This window comes from Thunnus albacares, chromosome 8 (assembly GCF_914725855.1).
Source record: "Thunnus albacares chromosome 8, fThuAlb1.1, whole genome shotgun sequence".
In the NCBI taxonomy this organism is placed as follows: domain Eukaryota; kingdom Metazoa; phylum Chordata; class Actinopteri; order Scombriformes; family Scombridae; genus Thunnus; species Thunnus albacares.
This window is the reverse complement of record NC_058113.1, coordinates 31,771,906-31,784,897: the sequence shown is the minus strand read 5'-3', so window position 1 is coordinate 31,784,897 and position 12,992 is coordinate 31,771,906. Positions and strand designations below refer to the sequence as shown.

General features: G+C 43.1%; 1 protein-coding gene across 13 annotated transcripts in view; it reads left to right on the top strand.

Moving 5' to 3' along the window:
• The window catches only part of mef2d (myocyte enhancer factor 2d), a 110,864-nt gene that overhangs the window by 60,204 nt on the left and 37,668 nt on the right, over window positions 1–12,992 (top strand). For 8 of the 13 annotated variants that reach the window (XM_044358355.1, XM_044358359.1, XM_044358358.1 and 5 more), the window contains exon 4: window positions 7,859–7,996. In XM_044358355.1, coding sequence (XP_044214290.1) covers window positions 7,859–7,996 — 138 coding nt within the window. Of the gene's footprint in view, window positions 1–7,584; window positions 7,720–7,858; window positions 7,997–12,992 lie in introns of all 13 variants that reach the window. The other 5 variants (XM_044358365.1, XM_044358364.1, XM_044358357.1 and 2 more) reach the window with 2 other exon arrangements.

Here is a 12,992-nt window from a genome sequence, read left to right as displayed (position 1 = left end):
GTTGCAGGTGAACGGTGGGCGGAGTAGGCCAGGTGACTGCAGCAGGACCGATGAGAAGTGGGAACAGGTGTGTAGATGGAGGGAGAGGAAAGAGGGAAAGTCTGATGGCATGTGGTACAGACAGCTTGAGGATGACGTGGGGTCTGGGGAGATGAAGGAAATGGCCTGAGAGGAGTGAGACGGAGACAGGAAGCAGCGCAGAGAGCTGGAGATGAGAGCAGAGCAGACTACATTAAAACCATGATGGAGGAAGATACAAATGTAGAAATACAATCGAAAATGTAAAAGAATAAAAAAAGTGGAGCATTTCAAGGTGAAGGAACGCACAGAAACGTCTTCTACAGCAGACGTCACAGAGTGTTCGCAGCTGAAATCTTCTTACAAAATGATTAATAGACACACAATGAAAAAGGGCAAAGACTCCATTAAAAAGATATTAAGTACTGGAAGTGCTTGATTGACAAATTAGTGACTCATTTCCAGACTCGCACATATTGTAGAGATACTGAACTCTCTAAAACATAAACAGACAGTTTACAGTATAGTAAACCATGACGACCCCCCCCCTCCCTCCCCCCCTCCGTTCAGCCTCTCCATCAGTGGTGGGAAACGTTATCTGTTTTGGCTGACAGGCCGTCTGCCTTCCTCTGTAACTAAGCAAGTTGTCCTGAGACCCCTGGGAGCCGGCGGGAGCAGTGGTCCATTAACCTCATGGATAAATAATTCCCAGTCAGTAATGGCTGTTTGGGCAGTGATGAGTTACAGAACAGAAACTAACACATTTCAAAGAAGTTTACAAGAAGCACATGAAACCAAACAGTGGGGAGATATTATGCTTTTTCTGGTTTTCTGTTATTCAGATATTGTTATATATATATGATATCAGATTTTAAACATGGTCACAGTTCCATAACTTGAGGTTAATGTATGTAGAAATGCTCCCTGCAAGTCAAAACTCAGGGCTTCAACCTGCTCTGAACGTTTTTTTTCTACCTCACTGACGAGCTAGTTGTGCATAGCCTTGGTTGCTAAGGTGGTTGCTAAGGTTTTCCCATGTGTTGTTTGCGTCAGACATGTGCGGATGTATGTAAAACATTTTAAGTAAAGAAAGAGAAAAAAGAGGTTTGTTGACGTAGCCTGACAAGCCAAGACACAACTTCCTGTGAAGCTGGCCAATCAGAACAGAGAGGGCTAATTGGGAGGGAGGGGCTGCAAAACAGAGTTTTTAACTGTAAATCATGCAGAGATATTCCAGTAGAGCCCCTGATTAAAAATATAGACCTGGAAACGTGCAGAATATGTTTCCTTTTAAAAGAAAACACTGTAAAACATTCACAGGTCAGTTATGAAAAGAGATTAATGCTAAATCTACTTCTGTCTCTGAAGTTTATGCATTATTGATTTTGTACCCAAAAAAATCACTAAAAAACAAAACAAATTTGTATTTTTCTCTGACAGTTTCCTCACCCACAAACAACATCTACTGATCTATAATACAACATCTGAGCAGGGTGGCAGCCGGCGCTGTGGAGGGACTGTGGACACGGTGTCCCATATGACTAACTGAGGGGGGGGGGGGGCTGTGTGTGTGTGTGTGTGTGTGTGTGTGTGCCTGACTTGCCTCTGCACTTCTGTATGTGACACATTACAATAAAGCGTGACATTGCATTGTGCTGCGTGTTGACCAGAGCTGGGCTGCAGGCTGGACTCTGCCTGCTAGTCGGGTCATTTTAGGTCCAGTTAAAGTACACAGTCATTATCCAGAAAAACACACATTAACACACAAAGGTGCACATATAGTAAAAGTCATACGCTGACACAAATGCACACTCAGAAATGCTTATACAGCACACACACATACACATGTATAAATAATATAAATGTATTTATAAAGTAGCAATGGACAAAACAGAAGCTACACAGTGCTTCAAAATAAGACTTTTTTATTATTTTGATCGCGATATGAAACTAGATATCATCTTAGATTTTGGATATCGTAATATTGGGATTGAAAGTGTTTTCTTATCCTGGTTTTAAAGGCTGTGTTACACTAAAATGATGTAATTTTCTAGCTGTTCTATTATTTGCCTTTACCCACTTCCTCATTATATATATATATATATATATATATATATATATATATATATATATATATATATATATATATTAGATTAATCCACATTTAATGATAAATCAACTTTCTACTGCTTCACCTTTGTAAATGATCAACATACCAGGCTGTTGTGAGCCTAAATAAACTTTGGGAGCATCTCGATTGCCTTTACTTAAAAAGGGAAATGCTTTGGACCAATGTGAATTAACCAAGTCACGTGAACTTTCAAACCGTGTGTGTTGATTGGCTGGTTGCCTGGTCGTTAGCGTCCAATTGAGGAACAATCATTTCACTTAGAAATAAAGTCGCAGCAGCATGTCAGCTGGTCCTTTTTAAATGCTTTATTTTACCGTATATCTTAGAGTGGACAGAAATGATTGAAATGTCTTTTTACCGTAAGTTTTGTAATACAGGGGCATTTGCGGGGATACAGTGATTCCCGACTTTAAAAGAATGTGGGAGGAGGGTAAAGTGGCCCCTTGGACCCCTTACTTCCGGCGCCCTTGGTTTGGAGCCAGTTGTGGTTCAGTACTCGACTTACATAAGTATGATGTGGAAGTAGGAAATGAAAAAATATTTGCAAATTCATAGATTCTGGATTTTTTTTTAAAGGCGGGAAGAGGAGGAGATTTTAAAGAGGAGATTGTGGGAAAACGATATTAGACACCAAATATTATTCTGGAGTGGATCTTTAAATGTTGTCTGAACACAAACAGTCATACAAGAACTTTACAGAAATAAAATACAATCTAAAAATAGCAGAATCCTGATTTAAATGAAGGACTAATTGATCCAAGAATACGCTGACAAGACAAATCTGTCTGGTACTCCGCTACCAGAAAATGTGTAGATGTTTAATACTCAGCCCAAGAAAAAGAGTAAGAGATGAAGAGCAGTAGGAGGGAAGAGAGAGAAATGATGATGGGAAAGCTCTGGGAACGGGTCAAGAGAGAGAGCAGGGCAAAAGAGGACAGCGAGAGAGAGAGAGAGAGAGTGTGGTGGGAAAGAGAATAAAAAAGATGAGAGAGGAGGAGGAGGAGGAGGAGGCGAGTAAATGGGCGACCAGGGAGAGTCACATATGGAGGCATTACAAGAACGAATGAGAGAGAGAGAGAGAGAGATGTTGAGGGTGAAAAACACAGAAGGACGAGTGTGACACTTTGCACTTTTCTGCGAGAGAGAGAGAGCGAGAGCTGCGTTAAAGGTGGTGAGCCGAGAGATGAGAGGGTGACAGAGAGAGAGAGAGAGAGAGAGAGAGAGAGAGAGAGAGAGAGAGAGACAAAAAGAGGGGAGAGGAAAGCAAGCAGAAGCGCTTCATGGAGGGCTGGAAACAGAGGGCGGGAGGACAGGCGGGTGGGCGAGGAAGCGAGCCAGAGGGGAAGGAAGGGGAGGGAGGGGAGGGAGGAGGAGGGGGCGGGGCTTATCAGCAGCCGCAGCCAGTCAGAGGCCTGTGCGGTGCTCTGCAGGGTGAATCTTACCCTGGCAACACAATAGAGCGAGAGAGAGAGAGAAAGAGAGAGAGAGAAAGAGAGAGAGAGACAGCGGACAGGTGAACAGATGGCTGACTGACTGAGAGACAAGCTGATCAGTGGACTACAGAGAGTGTGTGTGTGTGTGTGAGAGAGAGAGAGAGAGAGAGAGAGCATGTTAATGTACTGTAATGTAACACACAATGTTCACTGTGAGAGAGAGAGAGAGAGAGAGAGAGAGAGAGAGGGAAAGATGCCCATGTTTGCACTGTAATGTTCACAAAATATCAGTGGTGTTTACACGAGAGAAAGACAAGAGACGAGCTTGCGATGACCAAAAAAATGTCAAGTGAAAGAAAGTAGAGACGCTGTAAGTAGGAAGTGAAATGTATCTCATTTCATTTGAGGAGTAATTTCAGTCGGAGGGTTCAGAGTGAGGATATTCTGTCTGGTCCTCACTTCTTCAAAAAAAAAAAGCCTTTTTGAAGCTTAAGACTTAAGCATTTGAGAACATTGTGATGACATAACAGCTGAGATCTGGAAACACAACAACATCTCTACGAAGGGGCGTGAAATACGAGCAGTCGGAACAATAAGACCGGTTTGAAACATTCAGGTTATTTGGAGGGAAAAAAAATCGAATGATGATTAGCCAGAAGTGTCTGCTGGAAACATCACTCACAGTTTATCACGGACGTGTCAACAGAAGTGGATGTGATGGTTCAAGATGGCGCCTCATTCCTGCTGCTTCCTGTGGCATCAACGTTATGATTTATAAACCTGTAGTTTGTTTGTTCTGGTTTGAATCAGTTGGAAAACTTATTGGTTTTGTTTCTTTTTTTACAAAGAAAGAGATTAAAGTGAACCAAAATGCTTCACAAAGAGCCAGATGAGAACATTCTCTCCTCTTATTGGTCAGATTGTCAGAGGCAGGAGGGAGAATGTAAACACAGGAAAATGCCCAAATATCAAAAAGAGAACTTCTCCAGGTCAGACGTGGATTCATTCTCCAGTTAACTGCTAGAAACTGTTGATTTCACTCGTCCACATCCCAGCATGCAAAGCGCTCCTGGCTACGGGAACCAACTTGCAGCCTTGTAGTCCATCAAACAGAGGTCTGATCACGTTCCCACCGTGAACAAACCACCCCAGAACTCGTTCGCGACCGAACCGAGACCACTTCCTCTAACGGGTCTCTGTGTTCTGATCCAATCAAACGAACCAACCAGAGTCCCAAACAACACAGAGTAACTTGTAGCTGACACAGCTCGGCTCTGCAATCTTGCGCCAAAACCGGCACATAGACCAGCAACTTTGACCTTTGACCTTACTATAGTCATGCACACACACAGTCGTCTGTGCAGTGAGGGATTATTACAAACATTATACAAACATTGGATAAACTGTCGGCTCATTTACAATCTGTCTGACGGTGTGACTGCTTATGTTTTGTAATGACATTATGAGGACGATGTGTTGATAAGTTATAGAAGTGATGGTTAAAACAACCCAGTGATGTTGGGTCTGTATGAGTGTATAAGAACAAACGTGTGTGTGTGTTTCTATGTGTGTCACTACATGTGAATGATGCACCAACATGGCAGCACAGTTTTGTTTGCAGGCTTTTTATCTCTTTTATGTCCTGACAGTCGGGGGTGTGGGGGGAGGATGGGGGGGGCAGGAGGTCCACGCCTCGATCACGTCCTCCACACAGCCCTCTGTCACATGCCGTCATTGTCATGTCCAAGTCGTTTTTATTTTTATTTATTTTATTTTTACCACCATTCTTTTGTTCCCCCCCCCTCCTCCCCTCGATTTTTTTTTTTTTTTTAGGTCAGAACACATATCCGCACACACCAACCGCTGGCCGCAGAAGTGTGGGGTTTTCTATGAACCGGCGGACAACAAAGCGTGTGGCGGCGGCGGCGGCTGCTGCTCCCGCACGTTAAATTTGCATTAAGCTGCAGATCAGAGCGCTGACTCGTTCCTGGTGAAGCCGAACAGCTGAATCAGGCGACTTATCTCCGTGTTGGAACAAATCTGTCTAATAACCCGTTTCTGTGGGTAGATAAAACGCCGCTTTGACACCGCCATAATAACAACGGCTTCCAGTTTTTAATGAGATTCATATCAAAGAGAGCTATTGTTATTAAAACTGAAAGTACCTTGACATCCAAATGGCATCATTACCCCCTTCTGCCCTCACCTGTTTTTTTTTTTTTTTTTTTTGAGGATTTAAGGCTAATTCATCCAAAAAAATTAAAAGACTCTCTTGTTTCTGCCTCCTCAGGGTTTAATCAGGAGCTCTTGCAGGTACGAGTCCCCGCCGGCTCCGCTTCCAAGGCTGAATTGCAAGCAGTTGAATCATCTTCACTTAAGAGTGATTGTGAGCGGTGGGAGTCGTGGAACATGTGCTTATGTTTTAATCAGACCACCACTAGACTGCAGTCACATATTATACAGCAGGTGGTTGTCAATTATAGAAAATATAGGTTGTGTGAAATATTCAGCGTACTTTGTTCCTTATTGATAATCTATGAGATGATCCACTTTAAAATGTCTTAAAGGAGCATTTCAGTGTTTTTACTCCAAACAGAAAATCAATCAGCAGACTCTTGAAACTCACAGCGAGCATCAAATTAAAGCTGTACATCAATATTATTACATTAACAGTGGATTAAATAAATGAAGAAAACATCTGCCAGTGCTGTAAATCCCTTCATCTTCTTTCCAACACTTGTTTCAAGTCTTTTCAAAAATCATTTTTTTCTCGTTTCAAGCGCGGCGACCTGCCTCTTTCTTGTTTCAAGACGAGGAAATCTAGGAAATTCTTGAAAGGAGTCTATCGGGGGGGGACTTGTTGTAATATTCTTCACATACGCATAGAAATTGTCTTGATTAAATAGATTTTTTTTTTTTTTTTGCAGTGTCTTGTTTCCTCTTGCTGATAGATTTCAAGGCGAGGGATTTCCACTCAGAGCTAAAGCTTGTATTTGGACCACAGAAGGCTCTCCGGCTCTCCGGTTTAAGATCCATTTTGCTGCGAGGATCTATCCGCCGGGCTGTGTGGTCATGAGGCCCACCAGGCAAAGCTACTTAATGGCAAATCTCGTTTAGCAGAATCCTCTCAAAAATAAGAGCCTCTATCTCTTTCTCCCACCACCCGCACTCTTTTCTCTTTTCACCCCTTCTCCAAAGTGTGCTAACACTGACACAACCTGACTGCCGTTAGCCGTGGCGCTAACACCACCGCCACCGCCACCACAGCCACCGCGTGCTTTCTAACTCACCCTTTACCCTTTTTTTCCCCTCTCTCTCTCAACCACTTTCCTCAAACACACAAAAGCTTCACACCAATTACTAACACTGTTGATTAGCCGCTGTGTGTGCAGAGGTGTGACGCCTCAGTGTGTCTTCTGACACGCGGCTCAGGTTTATACTTAGTTTCTCGCCCTGTAAAAGTGCCACGGGCAGCTTCTGCAGATTCTTTGCACTCGGTGGAGATTGAAGGGGGGGCATTCTTTTGATTTCAAAGCTTTTTCCCGTTCGGAATTGGTCGTTTCTTCACCCTTTTAACCCGCGACTTCTCCAGAGCACCTGCTGGGTTTTAGCGAGCACAGGTTCTTCGCTGGTAATAACTTGCTTTCAGGTGGGCAGCAGATGTCGCGAACGTCGACCTCACGGATCGATCGAGCGTTATCAGAGGCTGAAATTGTGTTTTCTTTCAAGCCGCTAAAAGAAAAAGAATCACTGTATGTCATCACAAGGGTCAAAACTGTTCCATCTGACTATTACTGCTTGATTCTTCTCCAACCAACAGTGTAGGAGTCAGCAGATAAACGGTGCAAACGAGTACAGATGGTCATTTGTGTCTGTAAAAATCAAAAAACTGCTTTTTCACTAAGTGTTTGTAATCCCACATGTGCATGAAAAAATGAAAATGTATGTAAATGTGCCTCCTCCTTCTCCTCCTCCTCTACCCCCCTTCTCTGACCGCTTCAGACGTTGCGAAAGAAAGGCTTTAATGGCTGCAACAGCCCAGAGCCCGACGGAGACGACTCCATCGACCAAAGCCCGCTAAACGAAGACAAGTACCGCAAGACCGAGGACCTGGACAGCCTCTTCAAACGCTACGGCGTGAGTACCGTCACACTTTTGTCACCTTATCTAACCTACACTTCTCTTCTTCTTCTCTCTCTCTATCTACCTCTCTCTCTCTCTCTCTCTCTCTCTCTCTCTCTGTCTGCCCTCTTCTTCTTTTGTTTGGGGAACGAAGGCTCTGAACAAGAAAGAGCACCGGGACTCTGAGAGCCCAGACCCCGAGGAGCCCTTCTCCCTCACCCCCCGCACTGAGGAGAAATACAAAAAAATTGACGAGGAGTTTGATAAAATGATGCAGAACTATAGGCTGTCAGTGAGTACCCCCTCCCCCCCCCCTCCACCCCACCTCCACCCCAACCCCCCCACCCCCAACACCTCTGTGTAACCCCGCCCCCCCCCTTCCTCATGCTGCTGCCGCTGACCGGACAACCGGAGGTTTCCGGCTGCCGATGGCGGCCTTGACTACTCACAGAGCACTCGCCTTCACCATCCCCCCCACCCCCCCTTTTACCTCCTCCACATCACCTCTTACCACATGCACCTCCCCCCCCACCACCCACCCACCCACCACATCACAACCCCCCCTCTGATGGTGTGTGCCTGAGCAAGAAAGGTGGAGCAGAAAGGCAAACTGACTGACTAAAGGGCAAAACTTTCATTATGAATTACGCTGCTGATTATTCTCTCAATTATTGGATATATATTGTAAAAAGTTGGTTAATCAGTTATTAAAATAGCCTCCAGTTGTACTTTGTCTATTGACTAATGAACTAATCATCACAGCAAACATAATCCTAAAGTTGTATTTCAACCTGTTTCCACTAAAAGTCAAGAATTTTCAAGATCAAATGTCACTTTTTCTTGATTTTTTTTTTTTGTGACGCAATTAAAGTCGACCAATTTATAAACATATTGCAGGTCTGCACAATTTTATGTGACAAATATCCTGTTGCGTGCCACTCCACATGACAAACTGCTCACAAGAAGAAGAAGAAGAAGAAGAAGAAAAGGGCAAGAGATTGATATAATGAATGTAATGTGCGTGGGAGACAGCAGAGTAAAGTGCAGTGACAGAAAAAAAACCTTCCAAGGAACAACAAAAAAAAATGTCAGAGTTGGGGGAAAACCCAGTGTTGGTGAGGAAGAACAACCTGAAAACCACAAAAAAGGCAAAAAAAAAAAAGTCTTTCTAACCCAAATACAACAGATTCATACTTTACTGGACAAAGATACTCGATTTTTATCCAATTCTTTAAAAACATGAACTTTCAAAAGTGTTCTGAAGAGTCTTAATTATCCTTTAAAGAATCTTGAACTCATGCAGTTGGATACTGTCCTTCACTAGAAGCTAATAATCAAAGAAAATGTTGATTTGAATAAATAGTTCTTTGTATAAAAAGCTAAGAATCGTGGTTGATCTCAGTTCTGAATGGAAACACTTGTGCGGAGTCATATGCAGCCCTAATACGTTGTTGTGTAATCCTCCACTACAGGCACATTTCATATCTGGACTTCTAGGACTTAAAAAGAGAGACAACATCAAAGACGAAGAAGATGTGCATTTTTTTTTTTTTGCAGTGCTGCAGATGTATATCTTTTGTGCAAGTCCTCAGCAAAAGCATTGCAACACCAAATAAGGCTTTACTGTGATTATTCATCAGTCATCACAGTCAACAGCATCCTTATTATGAGTATTATGGCTTTAATATACTGTTGCTGTCGCCTGTTCAGTTATATACAAGAATATTTATACAACAGAGGGGAGAAGAGCGCTAACTAGGTCCCTAGTTTTCATAAAAGTTGGCATAGCAACCGGTGTTGCAAGGGGAAATCATCCTTTATGGTGAAAGTCTACATGTTTGGAGCATGCCTTTGAGCAGTCGCCAATCGTGTAATACTTAGAAACAAGCGTGCAATTGCAGACGCTCTCATTCATGGCAGCACACACACACAGAGAGAGAGAGAGAGAGAGAAAGCCGGCGTGCGGTTGTTAAATAGCCGTCATTTGCGGTGTTACCGAGGTCAGTCTCAGTCTCCGTGCAGTTCCTGCTCCTCTGACTAGATGTTCTCCTGACATTATCCACGTCCGCCCTCCTGACTGGCGCTCAGCCAGACCCCTTTTTACCGCCGCTCTCCTGTGCCAATTTCTCCGTGATTCATTTTTTTCCTCCGTGCTCAATAATGCCATTAATGTCACTTTAATGAGTAGCACTCAATTTACGGCCCTTCTTCCTGTCTGCCCGCTCCTCCGATTGGTCACTTGGGGATGGGACACAGTCACGTTGAGATGCTGCAGGCGAGTTAGACGGCGGTTAATCCTAACAACACCTACATGGTGTTATACCTGAATGGAGAGTCTGTTTATTCTTCTTTTTTTTAACAGCCTGGCTCTTATTTTAATAGTTTTAGTCATTTTACAAACTTTAATTTCTTAATTTAATTGTTATAATCTGGATATAAGATCAGATAATGAAACAGATTTTAAACAAAAACCTTTTTTGACCTTTAGAGACTATTTCTACAGATGTCTACTACTATAAAAATGCACCCAAAATATGAACATATAATGTGTGCATTGATAGATTAGATTTAAAATAACACCCTGTCATTAAACTAATCCAAGCACAATGCAGGGCAGAGTATGAAACCTTAAAAATATGGTCTTGAGGTGGGAGGTGGAGTGTAATAAGGTAAAATTAATTATCTAAAACATATTATTTGTAGGTGAAATCGAGGTGAACGCACCCTGAACTGTCTGTCGCTTCATGGTACGATAAATCAGAACAGAACTATGAATTAATAAGGTGTTTAAAATCTGTTTTCTTTCAAATCAACCAAAAAAAAAAAAAGAGTTGCCAGAGACTAATTGTATTAGAAAACGAGCCGCCGCCTCTCTCTTTATATATTTAATCAGTTCAATGAATTTGGCTCCTCCTGAGTTTGACCCGGCCTCGATCAGCCTCCGTGAGCTCTTAAAAGCTTTTCCCCTCCAGAAAATAAAGCCGCGGCAGAAAGAAGAAGAATAGAACTCAATCTACCCCTCCCAGCTCTTGGCGCTCATCGTCTGGACGCTAGCCGAACGCCGCTAGCAGGTATAGCGTCTGCCCCCCCCTCCCCTCGCCACCTCACTGCCCCTCAGTCCCTCAGACTGCCAACCTGCCTGGCTCGCCCATGCACACCTATCACAAGGGACACCAGCAAACGGAAGAGCATACAGCACCACCCACTACTCCTCCCTCCTCCCTCCTCCCCGTCTCTCCCCCCCCCCACCCCGCCCTCAGCATCATAATCCCCGACATAACAGCTAGGGGCCGGGATATACAAGCTTAATCCCACTTGTACTAAAATACCTCCTGAGGTAGGGAGAGAGTGGCGAGGGAGAAAACAGGCAGGACACTCGGCTAGACGAGCCGCGAGCTAACGTTCCTGTTCCACTGCTGTTACTGTGGGAGGCGAGAAAAAAAAAAAGAGGGGAGCCTTTTTTTTTACCGGAGGGGTCTCTCTCTGATTCGATCCTGTTCTGGCTCTGAGATTCTTGGTCGGGGGGGGTGGTGGTGGGGTGGGGAGTGGTGGGACTGAATAAGAAATACCTGCGTGGTGGCCCTTGAGCGAGGAGTTTTGAACGTCTTGAATGTCATCCTGTAGCGCAGTATGAATGTGAGAAGTTACAACATGATGCTACTAAAAAAAACTGCTGCTTGAGCTGCACATTTAATCAACGTCTAATTTAGTTTGTCAGGTTTTTTTTGGCTTTCGTGATTAATAATCAATCAATTCTGGCTTTTTTTTTTGTGTTTTAATTTCATAATCGAGATTTCAAGGTGAAATGTAAGACGTTCAATCAAGTCGAAACGAACTCTTAAATCTTTAGGACTTCGTTTTTAATCTCAATTTTTATGACAATATCTAAAAAACGTCTAAAAAATCTCACAGCGGGCCAAGACTGAGACACACATTTATTATATTAATAAGATGAACTATATAATAGCAAATAATGCTAACTAATGCAAAATTATGATCCGAAATTCACACTGAAACAGATTGTGATTCATTTTCTAATCACTTTTATTAACTTTACAGATTTATTTATCATACAAATTCACTATTTTACAACTCACAATATTTATTTGTAAGATTTAATACATGTGTTAGACTCTGAAGGTGGAATCTAGCGTCATATTGAGTCCTGTTTGCTTTCAGACTCTTTAACACTCAGCGTGAAGTCATTTCTCCTTAATAATTTCTGTTTGGAGCTGCAGATGAAACAGCATTTATTTGAATCTGACTTCTTTCTCCTCTGTGTTTTTGGTCTTTATTCAAATATTAGTGAAGTTGAAAGGGAATCTAGAGAGTGAAGCGCGGGGGGGGAGCAAAAAAACCTAATTTACCGGTCAACCGCCGTGACGTCTGAAAGGTCGTCCGAAACACTTTCCCGGCGTCGTGTTCAGATCCGCGGCGGCTAACAAATAGGATGCGACAATCCTAAAGTTGAAAAAGGCAAAAAAAAACAAACTTTCAAAGGCTTCCAGGACAAGAGGGAGGGAAAAGGGAAACTAGGCCATGAGTTTAATACATTCTGATATACCCTTGCATCCAGGAAACACACCCTTGTTGAGAGAGAGCTCCTCCGAGGGAAAATAGGTTAGCTTTCTCTCCCCTTTCTTTTTGTTCTCTTCATGCAGAAGAGGCCTCGAGCTTCCTCACACGAGCCTTCTGGAAAAGCTCCTAGTCAATTATTTACCTAACAGGTTCTTGCTTTTTTTTTTTTTTGTGTGTGTGTGTGTGTGTGTGTCTTCGGGTTCTCGTCCTCTGTGTGAAATCCGCAGGATGACGGGCAGAGTCCAATTAACCCCTCCTGTCTGCTAAGAGTCAGTGTTAAATAGAGTCGGAGTGGGCAGATGTAAATTCACATGTAATTTGCCAAAGACACAGATTAATGCTCGGCGGAGCAGAGCGGGGTGACGACACGTTTAAAATTCATATTCAGAGAGAAGGAAGAGCGAAGAGGTTTCGCAGTAAAATCTTCTAGAATCCAGAAGCCAGAAGCGTCATCGTCGAGGTCCTGCGGAGAAGCGGATGAAAACAAATTACGACCGTTTAAAAAAGAGAAACACCTGAAGAAGACTGTCGTTGTGTTGTGGCAGGAGATTCAGTGAGAGTCTCTGCTCCGAAACATGAAAGTTTTAGATCAACTACATCAACTGACGTCAACATGCATCTATCCAGGCCGACGGATGTTGAATATTTAAATCATAAAAATGAGTAAAGTAAGCAGAGAATGATTAGATTCCTGATACAATTAGAGTGAA